The 17425-nt window shown below is 42.4% G+C and overlaps 1 protein-coding gene across 4 annotated transcripts in view; it reads right to left on the bottom strand.

Moving 5' to 3' along the window:
• Positions 1-17425, bottom strand: part of SH3D19 (SH3 domain containing 19) — a 117086-nt gene that overhangs the window by 63496 nt on the left and 36165 nt on the right. For all 4 annotated transcript variants that reach the window (XM_029076373.2, XM_029076369.2, XM_029076370.1 and 1 more), the window contains exon 2: positions 16893-16932. In XM_029076373.2, coding sequence (XP_028932206.1) covers positions 16893-16932 — 40 coding nt within the window. The remainder of the gene's footprint in view (positions 1-16892; positions 16933-17425) is intronic.

Raw genomic sequence — 17425 nt, 5'->3', positions numbered from 1 at the left:
TCTGGGAATAAGGTACAGTTCATTAATTCACCTCATCCTTTGGTGGAGGCTCACATGCAAGATATGGGCATTAATATTATAAGTTCCAGATGAAAAATCAGAAAGTCTATAAAGCATTCATTCTGCCTATCCTCTGAGAAACACACCCGCTGCAGTCATTGTTTTTAGTGACTGGATAAATTATACTTCACATTAAATCATTTGGCAGACTCCAACAGTGAAGTCTTAGAGTAGAGTGGGATCCACTGGCCTGACGCATTAGGGAAATGGTGGAAGTCAGGTACTAAGTGGGAGATCCATGTTACGGGGAGAAAAAATCCCAGTTTATGGGTGGATCATTCTGATTTGGGGGGTTTGGTCCTATATTCTAACAAGCTGGACATGGGATCCATTCAGGATTCTATGCTGGGGAGAAAAGGGACTGGATAAAACCGCTCAGTGGTAACAGTGACCGGTGTTGCTGATAGTGAAGGATGCTTTCTCCCCTTTTCCAGGCTGGTGAAGGAGTGTTCTAAAGCACCTGAAAAATGTCATCAGCCATGATGGATATGGTCACCTGGCTGGCCCAGACCAGCTTCTCCAGATTGGTGAGACATGGAAATTACCACTGAGCTCCAACCACCCCAGAAGCCCACAGTTACCCCGGCACTGCCAGTGGGTTCTAGGGTCCGGCTTCGGGATCAGCTGCTGCTCCAGGCTGGGACCCGGGAAGATCTAGGAGGCAGGTGGGGAGAAGGGGAGAGGGAAAGTGAACCAGTCTCTTCCAGTGGCCTTGCCCCAGTCAGCTCCTGTAGGCCTCTGCTTCCCAGGCATCTTGGTTTGGCAGCCAGAACTTTGGGGGAGAGCAGACCCCACGGCCAGCAACAACTCCAAGAGCAGCATCCATGCCTGGAGGGAACTGGCTCCATGACAGAAGAAAACCATGGTTCAGACAGCCATGTTGCCTCACTCAGCACCTCTATTTAAAATTTCCCAGATGAATACTGTGTGTTGCACCTATTTCTCTCTCCCTCTGTCTGCCTCCCTTTTGTAGTTTTTCTACCAACTCATCTTGAACCACTAGCCCAATCAATCAATGGAATTTATCGTGCACTTTGTACAGAGAACGACAGTAAGCATTTGGGAGAATTACAGTAGAGTTAGTAGAAAAGAACCCTGCCCTCAAGAAGCCAACTGTCTATCGGGCAGATTGACATTAAAAAAAATTATGGGTAGGGGAAGCAACCAAAAATAAAGATATGTACATAAGTGCTGTGAAGGTGGAAGATGGGGTAAGCGTTTACAGGGTACAGACTCAAGAACGTAGGTGATTCATTGGGTGGGGGTGGGAGGAGAGAGGAATGAGAGATTAGTCAAGGAAGGCTTCCTGGAAGAAATGTGATTTTAATAGGATTAAAATTCTCCCCTCCCCCCTGGGAAACTACTCCCTCTGTCCCACTTTGCAGGTCAGAAAGCAGAATCACCATGTTGCTCTCGTCAACTAATTCAACTTGTTTTTTAGCCCAACCTCTGACTGACCCTTTGGAAAGAATTTTACAAACCAGACTGGCTGTATTATCGAAGCAAAATTATCATAGCCCATCTTTGCAAATATATACCAAAAAATCATCCATAATTTGCAAAAGCTATGTGTAATGAATGAAATCAGCATGTTTTCCTACACATTTTAGAAATCCTTTCACCTTAGGTAAGTGGCTATTTGCAAAGTTTCTTCCTCCAGGTTATCTCAAAATGCACACTCCCAGATAACTGCTCCAAAATATAACAAAATGCCTGCAGTAGCAGATGTTAGCCCTAAGAATATCCTGACAAATTAACTAGAGAGGCTTGAGAAACTCTTTCCCAGGGATCTTTGGTAGGACACATTCCTTCCTGTCCAGGATGGCACTGATGTATTCTGCCTAGAGGTAGGGCCCAGAACCAGCATGCTTTTTTCCCTCTATTAACTTAATATTTGCATGATCTTGTATCTACTCCAGCGCTTAGTACAGTACTTGGCAATAAATACCTTAATTATTATCAGCTCAAACATTTGCCAGCAACAAGGACCATGAGATACATTCTTTACTGATCACTGTGGCTAGATTGATTAGGCTCCAAACCCACGGCAACAAAAATATTTAAAAAGCCTCCCAAACACTCACAAAACCTACATTGAAAGCAACTCTGTTGAGGCACATCTGAATCATTGGCCACACCTTATTTTCAAAGTACATAATTTGTAACATTGATTTAAAAAGAACGTGAACTACATAGAAATCATACAAAGGGATAAAAACACTCCCTCCTCAAAACTTGTTTGACCCAAAACTACTTATGGATGATCTCCTATGAAAAAACAAAAAAGGATTATTTTTTTCTGGCCTAAACACAAAAATATTCTCAGTGGCAACTCCGCATGAAGCTACTTCCTAGCCCTCAATTTGGGCTTCTGCAATAGGAACCAAATTGGCTGATGGAGTAAGAGTCCCTAGGGAAAGCAGAGTTTATCTACTGTGGATATTTGGGCTTCTTGGAGTGTGGACACAGGTGGCAGATGCCCCATGTCCTCCAGCTCAATTCAATTTGGTTTTTCAAGGACTCTGATCATTCACTGGTGTGCTGAGCTCCATGGGGAGTCCTTTAATGGTATTGTACTTGGAAGGCTGGGCTAATTCTCTAGATCCCCACTGAAGGCACCACAGGGCTTGAAGATTCCCGATTCTAAGCAATCAGTACGCTACTTGGGATGCACAAAGAGGTGACCAGATAATAATGCTGGATAGGCAGTGGGATTAGAAAGGACTCCTCCTGTGTCCCTTCACCCTCATTCCAAAATGGTGCTGAAAACCATTAGGGATAAGTGGGAGAGTTCCACATCGGGACAGGGTATAGCATCCCTGAGCACAGTGCTGAAAGTGCAGGAGGATGGGGGAGGAAGGACTGAATTTCCCCACCACAAGTTTATATCCTCCCATTCTCTCCACTACGCAGGTTTCAACAGGATGCATGTGGGTAGTTCTGGAACACTGAAACAAAATTTGGATGACCACCATGGACCATCAAATTACAGGTGGTGACTAAACAGAAGTTATTGGTTAATCAGGAAACATCTACTGGAAACTCATTTGGGTTGTCCACCTTTGGATTTCTTGAAAACGTACTTCTGTAAATATTTTTGTTTGCCTACCCCTGTTTGAGTGTAGGCTCTTTTTAGACAGGGCCCGTGTCATTTTGTTATTCTTCTTTTCCCAGTAGCCTAGGACAAGTGGGTACTCAATAAATGATACTACTACTACTACGACTCCCTAAGGATGCTGTCACTGGAGGATACGAGCATTTCTAACCGTTCAGCCGTGGCATAAATGGAGAACGGAGGAATTTCTAGGCACCGAATTTCATGCTAAAGAACATGGGAACCAGGGGCAGTCCTTACTGGTCAACTGCTGGGAAGCAGCTGGCGGAAATTGGGGTGTGGAGAGACACAAATGAAGTGCAGGAGATGAGGAGAGCAGTAGGGATTTCTCATGCCCACAAGCAGGTCTTAGGACTCACGACCTGAATACGTCAGTGACATCTGCCTCTGGGACAGGACACGGACTTCTCTACTTTATCCTAGACACCTCATGCATCGCAGAGTGTTTCTGACTACTGTCTTGCCATAGGAACACATAGACCCTACATGGTTAGCAACCAAGCTGGTCAGGAAGGCGTTGCAGAGAAGAAACAGTGTCTCTATTGCTTAAACTTCTTGCTTTCCCACAAGATAATACTTGGGGATAGAATCTAATAGAGATAAAAATGGATCTATAGAGAACAGCTTCGGAATATTTCTTAAACAACAGTATCACAGCACAAGACAAGTCAAGCAGAGCAACGCAAACAGGACACAACTTAATGGGGAGGGGGAACTAATCCTGAAAAAGATAGATGAAAAGTTCTACAGCAGAATCCCCACAAAGCATATCACTCATCATATCCCGACTGGATTACTGCATCAGCACCCTTTCTGATCTCCCGACCTCCTGTCTATGCCCACTTCAGTCTATACTTCACTCTGGTGCCTGGATTATCTTTCTACAGAAACGTTCTGGGCATGCCACCTCCCCCTCCTCAAAAAATCTCAAGTGGTTGCCTATCAACAGCCGAATCAAGCAAAAACTCTTCACTATTGGCTTCAAAGTTCTTCATCACCTTGTGCCTTCCTACCTCACCTCCCTTCTCTCTTTTTACAGCCCAGCCCGCACGTTCTACTCCTCTGCCACTAACCTTCTCACTGTGCCTTGTTCTCGCCTGTCCCGCCGTCGACCCCTGGCCCATGTACTACCCCTGGCCTGGAATGCCCTCCCTCCTCAAATCCACCAAACTAGCACACTTCCCCCCTTCAAAGTCCTACTGAAAGCTCACCTCCTCCAGGAGGCCTACCTGGACTAAGCCCCCCTTTTCCTCTGCTCCCTCACCCCTCCCCATCACCCCCACTCACTCCCTCTGCTCTATCCCCCTCCCCACCCCACAGCACTTGTGTATATGTACATATTTTTAATTCTATTTATATGTACTAGTGATGTGCATAGTACAGTGCTCTGCACATAGTAAGCACTCAATAAATACAACTGACAATGAATGAATCAATCTTCCTCACTTCAACATGGTCAAAACTGAACACCTCATTTTCCCATCCAAACACTCTCTTCCCTGGCCCATCGCCCCCATAACTCTTGACAACACCAGCAACCTCCCCTCCCACAGGCCCATAAGTTTGGCATTATCCTTAATTCATCTCTCTCCTTCAACCCTCATATTGTCAGTCACCAAATCATGCTGGTTCTATCCTCGCAACATTCCAGAATCCATCCTCTCTGCTCCATCCCAACTGCTAACCACGTTGGTCCAAACTCTTGCATCTTATCTCACTTACTGCATCAGCATCCTTGCTGACCTCTCTGCCTCCAGCTTCTTTACTCTCTAGTTCATACTTCTTTGCTCTCCATACCATTTTTCTAAAAAACATATTCTACATATGTTTGCAGTGTGGCTCAGTGGAAAGAGCACGGGCTTAGTTAGGAGTCAGAGGTCATGGGTTCTAATCCTATCTCCGTCAGCTGTGTAACTTTGGGCAAGTCACTTAACTTCTCGGTGCCGCAGTTACCTCATCTGTAAAATGGGGATTAAGACTGTGAGCCTTACGTGGGACAACCTGATTACCCTATATGTACCTCAGTGCTTAGAACATGCTCGACACACAGTAAGCACTTAAATACCAACATTATGATTATTATTACTCCTGAAAAACCTCCAATTGCTAACCATCCATCTTCACATCAAGCAGAAACTCCTCAACATCGACTTTATGGCACTCAATTAGTACTCCCCCAACCTAACTTCATTCTTCTCCCATTACAACCCAGTCAATGCACTTACCTCCCTCTTGCCTCTTGCCAACGACCCTCCCTCATGCCTCCCCCTTCATTTGTGTCACATCATCACTCTCTCCATCTTCAAAACCCTACTAAAATTCCTTTCCTTATGAATCTCTCATCATCCCACTCTGTTTTCCCTCCCTACTGGGTTACTGAGGCACTAGAGTCTTTACTCCCTAAACACTTTGGTACTCACCCCAACCCCATAAAATTTATGTGTATATCTTCATTATCAGTTCCTTCCCATATATGTAATTTACTTTGATAACTGTCTCCCACACTAGTGCTTGTAGAATGCCCTGAACATAGTAAGTGTTCAATAAATACTACTGATTGATCTCCTTGTTATTGTCCACTAATCAAAAAGCAAAATTCACTCTCCAACTCCTTCTCAAAGAATGGCACGTTTAAAACCGGTTTGGCACAACTTAGTCTTAATTATGGGCATTGGGCCACAAAGGCAGTCGAGTGTTCATGCTCTCACACTTCACTCAATCATTCCTTCTGCAGCTATTTAGTATCTTCCCATAAAAAAAAAGCTTACATTTGCCTCCTAAAGACACACCCCAGTACACCTTTTTATGTAATGAGAATCTCAATGGCTGGGAATCAACTTGTGAACTCAATCGAGGCATTTTACCAAAAGGCTTTCCCAGTACAATAGATAGATTCTCTTATTAATTCTACAGCCTCCAGAGAAGGTGTCTGAGAAGCAAATATTATTAATGCAGTCCCAGGTTATGGACAGAAAATCTGTGGTTTGACTTTCTTAGTCTGGGCCTCTTAGATATCTTGATTCCTAATGGAATGCGGTAACCACTAAATCCGGGTTGAAATTTTCTTTAAAAATATTTATTATGTGCTTATAATGTGGCATGCACTGTTTTAAGTGCTGGAGAAGATACGAGTTGGATACGGTCCCTGTCCCACATGGAGCTCAGCCTGATGAGGAAGGGCTGGAGTATCCAAATGGGAATTTCAGATTTTCCAGCTGGGATAGAGGGGCATGTGTTAAAAGGGGTTGCCCAGAAACAAGCAATTCCAAATTTTTAATAACTATCCTATAATTTTGATTCTATTTAATTTGCAAAAAAGTATGTTCTGGGCATCAATTGCTATCCCTGCTTAATCTATTTAAACTGAAAATGATCCGAGGTCATTGTAAAACCCAAGTTAGCTCTGAAGTACTAGACTGTAAGATGACTGTGGGGAGGGAATGTATTTGTTATTCATTCATTCAATCAATCGTATTTACTGAGCACTTACTGTGTGCAGAGCACTGTACTAAGCACTTGGAAAGTACAATTCAGCAACAAAGAGAGACAATCCCTGCCCACAATGGGCTCACAGTTTAGAAGAGGGAGACAGATATCAAACCAAGTAAACAGGCATCAGTGGCATCAATATAAACAGAATTATAGATATATGCACATAATTAGCATAAATAAAATTATAAATATGCACATATACACACACGTGCTGTGGGACAGGGAGGGGGGTAGAGCAGAGGGAGGGAGTAGGGGCAATGGGGTAGGGAGGAGGAGCGGAGGGAAAGGGAGGGCTCAGTCTGAATATGTTGTTATATTGTACTCTCCCAGTGCTTAGTACAGTGCCCTGCACACAGTAAGTGCTCAATAAATATAACTGACTGAATAAAGGAAAGAAAAAAGCAAAATGGATACCCTGCATCTACCACATACTAACAGTTCACAGAGATGATGCTGACATGGTAGTTGTGGGTTGGCAGGTTTTCTTAGTCCTCTGAGCACGTTATGTTGCTTTCTATTTTACTCTCATGATACTCTTGAAAGCATTTATTTGGATGGAGAAAACGTATTTTTTTTTAATCTTCTTAGCCCTAGTGCACTAGTACTCTGTATTGACTATTTTCCCAACAATATAAATCGAGGTGTTAATCTTAAGGCAACAAAAAGATGTATGACAAAATGTCCCATCTATTAATGGAATGATGACGCTTGATTCTTTATAGCTAATGTTACCTTGGGGAAGTCAAGTCTCCTGGCACACTTCTATAGAATTGCTGCAAATTTTTTATCCTTTGACAATTTTTAGTTCCCTGCTACCTTAGACCTTTAATTTCTCTGCCTACTCATGCATGTTACATTAGGATTCAAGGAGTGTTACGGTTACCTGGAACCTTTTGTAAAATATATGACAAACTCTACCCATGAAGCACGGTGGAGCCATTAGGACAGAGCATGCTTCAGGGTGACTCTTACCCCGTTTAAGGCACTCCTTTTCAGGCACAATCTGCACCGGCCAGGAGAGACTGCCACAGGGCCCATTGGAGAAGCTCGTGGGTCTAGACAGAGCTGAATTTACTTGGTTTTGGCTGGACTACAGTAGCCTTCTCTTGCTGAGTTGCCTGCTTGCCACTGGGCTGAGTAGTACGAGTGGGGAGGGATGTAATACACCAGATAACTACTTAAATTTTCTTCTAGTTTCATCTTCTGCTAAGCAGTGGCCCATTTGAACAGATCAGCTATTCCATGCCAGGAAGTCTTACAAACATTTGGGGTTCAGGTGAGCCAGTCCCTGTATTCTTCCCAGATTTTAGGACCTGGGCCGGGGTGGAATTGAACTCCTTGCTACTGCTGGGTGAAGGCAGCTCCTCTCAATTATCCACTTTAACTCCTTCCCACAGTACCATTTTCCTCTCTTTTCAAGCACAGAATCCAGCTATGTAGATAATAAGTATGAGGCACTTTTCTGGAGGGAAGACTGTGTAGTCTACTTTGACTAGACCTGCATGATTCAGAATAAAGGCAATGTGGAATTTATGCTTTTGAATATTTCAGAGCTTTTCTTTTATTCCAGCTAGAGACTTCATAAGCTCCCGAATTTTCATCTCCTAGCAAATTTACATGCACAAATGTTTTATGGGAGAAGGCTATTATTTTAAATCATGCCAACCTGTTTTATAAATGCAGGATTATGTCTTTCCTGCAGGGTTAGGCTGAAGAAAGGCACACTGATAAGATTCAAAGGATATGTCTTCAAAAACCATTTTTAAAAGGATACAAATTAAACAGCATTTTATTTAAAAACAGGCATTTGGTAATAGTCACATAATCCTGGAGCTAGAAGAACCTTGAGAGATCATTTATTCCTTCCTAGGCCTTCACAGACTATCACACTAAAACCTGTTTAAATATGAAAATCTCTCTGCAATCTATTCCACTATGATCTAATATTGTATTTTAATATCTGCTCTTGGGAACTGAAAAACTTAGAGTGGTGCCTAGCTGGCTATGGAGTACTCACTAAGGCCTTTTCCTCAACGTTGTAGGAAACATTCCTTATTAAATCACAACTGGATATCATTTGATATTAGTTATTACTGTTATACCACTTATGGTTACTTAAACATTTGTAAGTCATTCTTGTAGAAAAGACTACAAATAATTATTAGTTATGATTTTAAATTTATGAACAAATGAGTAAAATGAATATATATCTGAACCAAGCAGATAAAGAGGGCTGAGATCTTGTGGAATTATGTGTAATTTAATCTGGTTTCATTGTGAATTAAAACTTTATGCAGACTTTGTTCGGTGATTGGTTGAACTGACAATTGACTGCTAAGAGATCCTGAGAAACTGCTTCCCTTCAACCCTATCCTGAAGTGCTGTGAGATTCATGTCAGAGGCCTCGGGGGAAAAGAGTTTTGAAAAGCAACGTGGTCTAGTAGAAAGAGGACCTAGGTTCTAAGTCCAGCTCTGCCACCTGCCTGCTGTGTAGCCATAGATAAAGCACTGAATTTCTCTGTGCCTCAGTTTCCTCATCAGTAAATTGGAGATTAAATTCCTGTTCTCCCTCCTACTTAGACTGTGAACCCATGTAGGACAGGGACTGTATCCAATTTGATTATCCTGTAACTACCCCAGTGCTTAGTGGAGAGTTTACCAAAGAGTAAGTATTTAACAAATACCACATTTATTATTATCAAGAGTTAAAAGGACATAAATATCCCACCACTTCTATGATTTCCTCACAGAATGCAACATGCCACAACATGGGCAACTGTGGCAGATTCCCTAGAGGTGGATAACCAATGGGTTGTTTTAGGCAGTTCCATGTTGGATTTTTCTGCAGTCTGTGGGAGACAAAGCAATAAAGGCCTCCATTACTCACTGAGCATAGTGTCAGTGTCAGTGTTCATAACAAAAGGGATAAATTCCCTTCTTTTCAATACATACTGTGCAGCAGGGATTTGGTTTACACATAAAAGTCTGAAGTTCTGTTCTGTCCTGTTCTCAACATACTAACACTACGAAGGGTAGGAAAAAAGGGTATGTAGTGATAGATAGGAATGTATTCAGAACCAGGAAAAAGAAAAAGAGAAGTGTTCCTGAGGCTAATGTGGGGATGTGGTCAGGGCAGGGCTGAATATACTATTCAGTACTCCGGGCCCTATCTTCTCTTCAAGGTGCCACCATGAACCTATCACCAAGAGGAAAAACATTAACTGTGGCAGCAGGGTCTCAGGAGAAAGATGCAGGGTCACCTACACCAGGTTAAAGCAATAGGAGCAGAAAGCAGGAAGCCTCCCTCTCAACAATGGAATTCTGGCTGAGGGGGGAAAAAGCGGGGACAGAAAGGGTTGTTTCAGGGAGGTCTGAAGCTCCCTGAAATGTTCCTATTAAACAGTCATGTAACAATTAACTTGGATTTTTGAACACTGTCTGAATATGAAGGTTGTTGTTTCATTGTCTCAATTCAATGCTAGGATTAAAAACCTACTTATTCACACCACGGTGCTATATTCAATATGATTTCTAAGAATCAGGGTGAGTATAATGTGGAAGTTTTTTCCTCTAAGCGTTGTTCAACAGCAGTCTCTCTCCTCCTGTTTTTCAAAGAACCTGGGAGATGAGGGGTAAAGAAAAGGAAAAAAACAAGTGCTGACCCTGGAATCCTTAATTCCAAAAGTTGAGAGGCATGTAGCCAGATATTGTGAAAGTTTTGGCCAAGCCATCCTACATCTTTGAAGAGCCAACTAGACTTGGAATCAGATCAGAAGTGATTTAAGATTGTGCAATGCCTTTGTAACTTGAGCTTCATCTTCACCAGGACAAAGTTGAGCTCCCCGGGTTGTCATCCAGGAGGGCCCATCCTCAGCCAGCAGGAGGGAGGGGGGCCTCCTAAAAGACAGGGCTGGGATTTTTTGTTTGTTTGTTTGTTCTCACAAAAGGAGTTCAAACAGGAAAGAGGAAGGAAATATTGCGATTCATTATCCATTTCCTCAATGTAGACAAAGTGGAAAGTTGGGCAGGGTAGAATAACTACCTAAGGGAGAAGATGGATAGCCCTAGACACTCTGGGACTCAGCTGACAGAGAGGTTTCAGTGGATTACTGAAGTTACAGGGCTGCAATCTACACCCTCTGCAGCATGTCTTCCTTGTAACCAGGAAAAAAAAAATAAAAAGATGTTTAAATCATGCTGCAGCAGCTTGTCACAAGAGAATATGTCCTGGTGGGAAAAAAGAGAAAGAGGATAGTCTGGAATCGCACTGGTATACGGAAACAACTCTAGCCTAGCCTCAACAGAGACACCTTGTTTTAATCCCTTGATCGGAACTTTAGAGCTGTCAAGGAAACAGAAGCTGAAATTTCAGTTATGCCCCTTACGGAGACAAAGCTTGTAAGCAAAGGGCTCTAAACACATGCCAGTCTGGGGCCTTAAGCCTTAAGTTCTAGAGCCGCACAGCTCCCTCTGTTTTAATTGCTTGGATGTTATGGATATGCCAGATATGCCGAGGTACTGCAGCCACCACCCAAAGGCTTTAAACCACCTGCCCCTCCACCTGTCTGCAGCAATGGTGATTTAAAGGAGTCCTTGCCCATGACTGCATAGCAACAAATATTTATATTGCCACTGTAAGACAGACATCTGGCAGCAGAGAAGTTGTAAAATTCACTTCCTTCTAAGTCAGCTCCCTTGGGTCAAAGGTACAGCAACTTAAACAGTTGCTGATATCTGTTCTAGATGGAGGGGAGAAAAGAATAAAGGAAAAAGCAAAACGGCCTGGCTGTTAAGAGTCTGGTGCAGTGCATGAAGGGAAGACATAACTTAGAGGTACGATCTCCCAGGGATGGTGAAAACCAGGTATACTGTCCTGCTGGTCTTGAAAAGAAAGAAGAGGAAAGATCGTTTTCAGAATTAACTGTTCTACTGGGTATTTTATTAGAGACAACTTCAGAGTAGCCCTCAAATCCCAGAGTGCCATGGCACAGACAGGCTAGATGACAACAATTTTCAGTACTCAAGGGATAGAATGTTTTGGCAACTCATTTTCATTCTGGATGCACAGGGGAAAATGATAAAGCTACATTTAATGAGCTTTCATCAATAAAATAATAAAATGCATATCCTACGTAGGCAAAGGTAAAATTATAATAATCTTTACACATCTCTCATTAAGCATTTTTTTCAAAGCCTGAGTACACTTTAATTTTTCACCTCATTTGCAAGATTTCACATGCTATAGCAACAGTAACGTTTTTCTTAATGCTCAGAAAACATAATGCCAGAAGTAATTACACACAGGCTATAGTTTATAGAGGCAAAGTAATCAAAACATATGGGCAGGGAAATGCTTCAGAACTACAGTAGTTAAATGAAGTCCAACAGAGCATGGCATTTTAATGGACAGAAGAAAAGCATAAACAATTTAAATCTTCTGCTTCTCGCTAATCTATTTAAACCACGGTGTAATGATGGCAGAAAAAGGATAAAGTAAAATCTCAAGCATCTTTAAAAATAATAATGTTGGTATTTACTATTGCACAGAAACAAAAGGTTTATGAAATCAAAGTTACTGTTCTGAGCTTTATCTTTATCTACTATTATTTACTGAAATATGACGGATGATGGGTGCACATCACTAGGGAAATGGGCACTAGGGAATTTTACAAGGGACAGCTTGACTTTGGGGCATGTGGAAGTTGAAACCAGTGATGGGGAAAAGCTGGAAATAGCCAAATTTAGAAGAAGTTCCAGAAAAGGCATTTGGAAGTGGTAGGGACAGGAGAAGAGCCCCTCCCCCAGTTCCTGCTGGCTGCTGTCCCATTGGTCCCCAGCGGCTGCAGCCCCACCAGTCCCAATTTACTTCCCCCAGCGACTATGGGAGGGAGAGTCAAGCAGAACCATACCCATTCCATTCCTAGCTTGGCCAGTGGCTAGTGAATGGAAGGTAATCTGCTAAAAGTCAAAACTCATTCATGCTGAGCAGCAGCAGCATGGGAGAGAGTGGAGGGCAGAGACTCAAGTTTACTGCACGGAAGGAGGCAGTGGTAAATCGCTTTCATATTTTTACCAAGAAAACTCTATGGATATACTACCAGGATGATTGCAGATAGAGGTGGGGTGTTCTGGGGGAGATATGTCCATAGTGTTGCTATGGGTCCGAATCGATCCGACGGCATAAGACAAGAGGCTCTGGGCAGCATGCCCAGCATCATCTTCAGTGACTGGCTGGCCAATCTTCCCCCCTCAGAAAGTCCACTAACATTCAGGCTAGAAATCGTTTTTGTTCAGCAATGGCTGAAAATTATCAGTCAGTATGCATCAACTGGGAGTGAAAGGTGCCCTCTTTAGCAGGCCTTAAGAAAGGAAGCAGGACATGGCAGTCTAATGAAGAAGGTCCAGGAGCAACAACAACAAAAATAATCCTTTCACAGGTCAAAGGGATTAGGGAGTCCTTCAGCATGTCTGGGGATACTTGCAAAAGGTCCCAACCAAGGGAGAAACAGAGGATGTTTAGCAGCAAACATTCCAAACCCTTTGATGTGTGGGGCTAGATAAACAGGATTGACTGAGGCTTGATTTCTGTTTCTGATCTCTTCCTGGGAGAGGGAATAATAATAATTGTGATACTTTTCAAGCACTTGTTAAATGCCCAGCACTAGGGTAGGTTCAAGATCATCAGGTTCCACATGGGGTTTACAGTCTAAATAGAAGGAAAACACATATTAAATTTCCATTTTGCAGATGATGATGATGATGATATTTATTAAGCACTTACTATGTGCCAGCCACTGTACTAAGCGCTGGGTGGATACAAGCAAATCGAGTTGGACACAGAGGTAATTGAGTCACAGAGCAGTTAAGTGACTTACCCAAGATCACACAGCAGACAAGTGGCAGTGCAGGTTTGGAACCCAGGTCTCCAACTCCCAGGCCCATGCTCTTTCCACCAGGCTACAGATGGTAACCCAGGTGTCCCATAAATTTATAGAAAATAAAGATCATGTGATTGATCCCCCATGTTAATGGAGCAGATTATTTTAGCATTATTACAAATCCACAAACATAAGAGCAAGATTGCTTTTGGGTCATTGTGACAAGGGGGATTTCCTATGGCCACACCTAACACACTTTGCAGTATTAATAAACCCAGAGGCTGCATAGCATCTAGAAAAAAAAATTTCTTGGGAATTGAAAACGTTCTTAAAAACTTAATAAACCCATCCTGTGAGATTGTTTTTTTCACAGAGGGAAGATCTGCAGCCCACACAGACTAACTTCCAGACTAACAGTGCTCAAATCATATCCTGTCAGAGAACCCTAGCCAGAATCCAGCGACCCTGCCTTCCAAACTCCTGGAACTCCTCAGAATCCCACCCTCACCCCAACCGCTCCTCCCAAACTGATGAGGAGGCAGCAGGAAGAATGCAGACTTTTTCAAAGACTTTTTGCAACTAACACCAATTCCTCTGGTCAGCTTAAACAAAATACCCAAAAAATATTAAGATGAAGTCACTGCAACTATTCTATCAGTTGCAGACAGTGCCTTTCCTGTAGCCAGAATAGTAAAGGCTTAGGACAGGAGGGGAAAATGAATGCGGAATATTCCAAATTTTAAATCTCTCAGTAAGAATTGTTAGAGTGATCTTCCTTGACAAAAAAATGAAAGTTTCATATTAATACTGGGTCCTGGCTCTCTGTCTTCTTACCCCAGGTCTCAGTGGGAAGGAAAATCTCCAGAAGTTAATTTTTAACTTTCTTTCTTCCACATTCTATTTTCTGTGCAAGTGTCTGCCTCACTCTCCAGAGGCAGATATCAGGCTTTGCCCCTGCTCCTGGAGCTAAAGTTGGATGGGAAGAATAAGGGGCCTCAGCTGAGTTTGAGAGTCACTGACTCATGGGGAGGGAAAGCCAAGAGTCTAAAAGTCACCTGGGCACAAAATTATTTTTCTTGTTGACAAGTGACTTCTTATAACATAAGTCATAGGTCTTTTTCTTCACAGTAACTGTGACAAAGTTAAACACCCAATATCTTTACATACTATCAGCTTTAAAGCACTCAGTCACCCTGCCCCCTCTTCCCTTACTACTCTCCCACTGCAAACCTGCCTGCATATTTCACTCCTCTAATGCCAACCTACTCACTGTTTCTCGATCTTATCTATCTCTCCACCGATTTCTTGTCTGCATTCTGCCACTGGCCTGGAACACCTTCTCTCTTCATATCTGACAGACAACTACTCTCCTTACCTTCAAAACCTTATTTCCAAGGTCTTCCCTGATGAAGCTCTCATTTCCTCTTCTCCCACTTCCTTTTGTGTCATCCTTGCACTTGGATTAGTTCCCTTTTTTCACCCCTCTCTCAGCCCCACAGCACTTATGTACATATCCTTAATTTATTTATATTTATGTCCACCTCCGGCTCTAGACTGGAACTCCTCAGAATCCCACCCTCACCCCAATCCCTCTCATTGTGGGCAGGGAGAGTGTCTACATACTTTACTGTTCCAAGTACTTAATACAGTGCTCTGCACACAGAAAGCACTCAATAAATATGATTGACTATACTTTATCTTGCAAAAAGTCTTAAAAGCACAAAAGTCTTAGTTGGGTGATTAAGGGAATTATTTCCATGTGGTCTGCAAGTAAAAACTGAGTGTTTTACTCCCTCACATTTCCTCTGAAAGTCTCTCTTATGCAAAGACAGCATTCTGATAGTAACTATGAGAAGCAGCATCATCTAGTGGGTAGAGCATGGCCTCGGAGTCAGAAGGATCTGCGTTCTAATCCCAGCTCTGCCACTTGTATGCTTTGTGACCTGGGGCAAGTCACTAACTTCTCTGTGCCTCTATTACCTTATTGGTAAAATGGGGATTAAGACTGTGAGTCCTACATGGGACCGGGACTGTAGCCAATTAATTTGAATCTACCCCAGTGTTTAGTATAGTGCCTGGTACAGAGTAAGTGCCTTAATATTATTAAAAAACCAACAACAAAGCTATTGAATAAAGCTTGAGATATGCGTTTCCCTTCCTAAGTCTTCTGGAACAAGCAAAACATTGTTATCATGGTAAATACCAGCAATATGTGGAAAACTGCATTACACCGTTCTTTTCCTGGGACACCTCCACAGCTCTTCAGGTTACAGCCATTCCATGGTTTACCAGAATGGACTTTGGGGAATGCCTGAGCTGTTCCTGACTTTGGGTGAAAGCTCTTCACCTACCCTAGGATCAGAAAGGAAGACAGGCATGCATACCGTCGGTCCTAAGCACCCCACAAAATGGGCAGCCTATGGAGATGTTACACCTTTTGCTGACATTTCACAGAATAGCAAGCTCTGCCATTGACATCATATACAACTGCTGCACGTAAGTCAACTTCCACCTTGTGCCCTCCACTGAATCCCACTTCCTTCTCGCTTCCTCCTGTTCCCAGCAACTTTATTCTCCCAAACCCCACCCTTGGGACTATTAAGGAGACTATATGTATTTTGAGGTATTAATATTTGGAAACATTTCAGGAGTCTAGACTGCAAGCTCATTGACAGTGGGGGATGTGTCTACCAACTCTGCTATACTGTACTCTCCCAAGCGCTTAGTACAGTGCTCTGTACACAGTAAGTGCTCAGTAAATACAATTGATTGAATCTGTTTCCTGATGGGTAGTGCAGCAGCCAGCAGATATCCATTTCAGGATGGCAGACGATTTTAACATTACCCTTTCCTCACATTACCCTTTCCTCCCGTCATCCTCTCTTCTTCTGTGACCCTGCTCCTGCTCCTTTTTGGCCCATTCCTATCCTGCCTAATGTGACCCGATTTTACTTGCCCCATATATTTAAACACAAGATGCTGAATGATAGGACTGGAGAAAAATGGAAAAAAAAGAAGACTAAAAAAGTAGAGCAAATTAAAAAAAAACTTCACCAGAAAGTTCAAATTATTAACTCTGTGTAGAAACGCTAGAATTAAATGGTGTTTGTGTGCATGTGTATGCACATGCACAAGTGCAATGTGTGTACTGGTTCTGCAGACCAATATTTTGTACAGTGGGTGAGGATTAGGAATGTGGAGTGACAAAAGCCTCTGGGTGGATTTAAGAGGTCAAAGATATTTCATGTATACACTGAACTTTCAAAATGAAACACTTTGGATTTTTTAATGGAAAAAACCCATACAGTTTTACAGCAACTCTACAGAGTTCTCAAATATATTAGTACCTTGAAGAACGGTGCTCTGGTTTGTTTCTTTCACTGCGATCTGTGAAGAAAGAAGGCATAATATTAGCATTTACATTACAAAATATTCTCTAGAGCACTGGGAAAAAACCTTTTAAAAGCAGTCTCCTTATACCATTAGCTTTCCAAACAAATTCTTGGGTTACCTCTTCTATGGAAATCTTGTCTTTCTGGTCACTTGGATTTGTCACATGAAGAAGTTTGATGTAAGTTTATAGAAATTAATAGTTTTAAATTCTCTACTGAAGAAAACAGAAAAATGTTCATTTACTCCTTTCTTTAAAAATCTTTTCAAAATTTCACATTAAAAATTAAAGGACAAGTTAAGGGAAGAAAGTTTGGAAAATGGAAAACCGCAGATTACTCAGCTTGAAAAAATCATTCCATGAATCACAGCTGGCAAAGCGCCCCAGTAGGATGGGAAGGGAAAAAAATAGTCTGCTACAGCAACATCTGCAAAGACATTAAGTCTGTACAGTTCCAGCATTAACTCTCTGCTGCCCAGCAGCCTTTTG

This window comes from Ornithorhynchus anatinus, chromosome 12 (assembly GCF_004115215.2).
Source record: "Ornithorhynchus anatinus isolate Pmale09 chromosome 12, mOrnAna1.pri.v4, whole genome shotgun sequence".
Lineage (NCBI taxonomy): Eukaryota > Metazoa > Chordata > Mammalia > Monotremata > Ornithorhynchidae > Ornithorhynchus > Ornithorhynchus anatinus.
The sequence above is the reverse complement of the archived record's forward strand: the minus strand, read 5'-3'. Positions and strand labels throughout refer to the sequence as shown.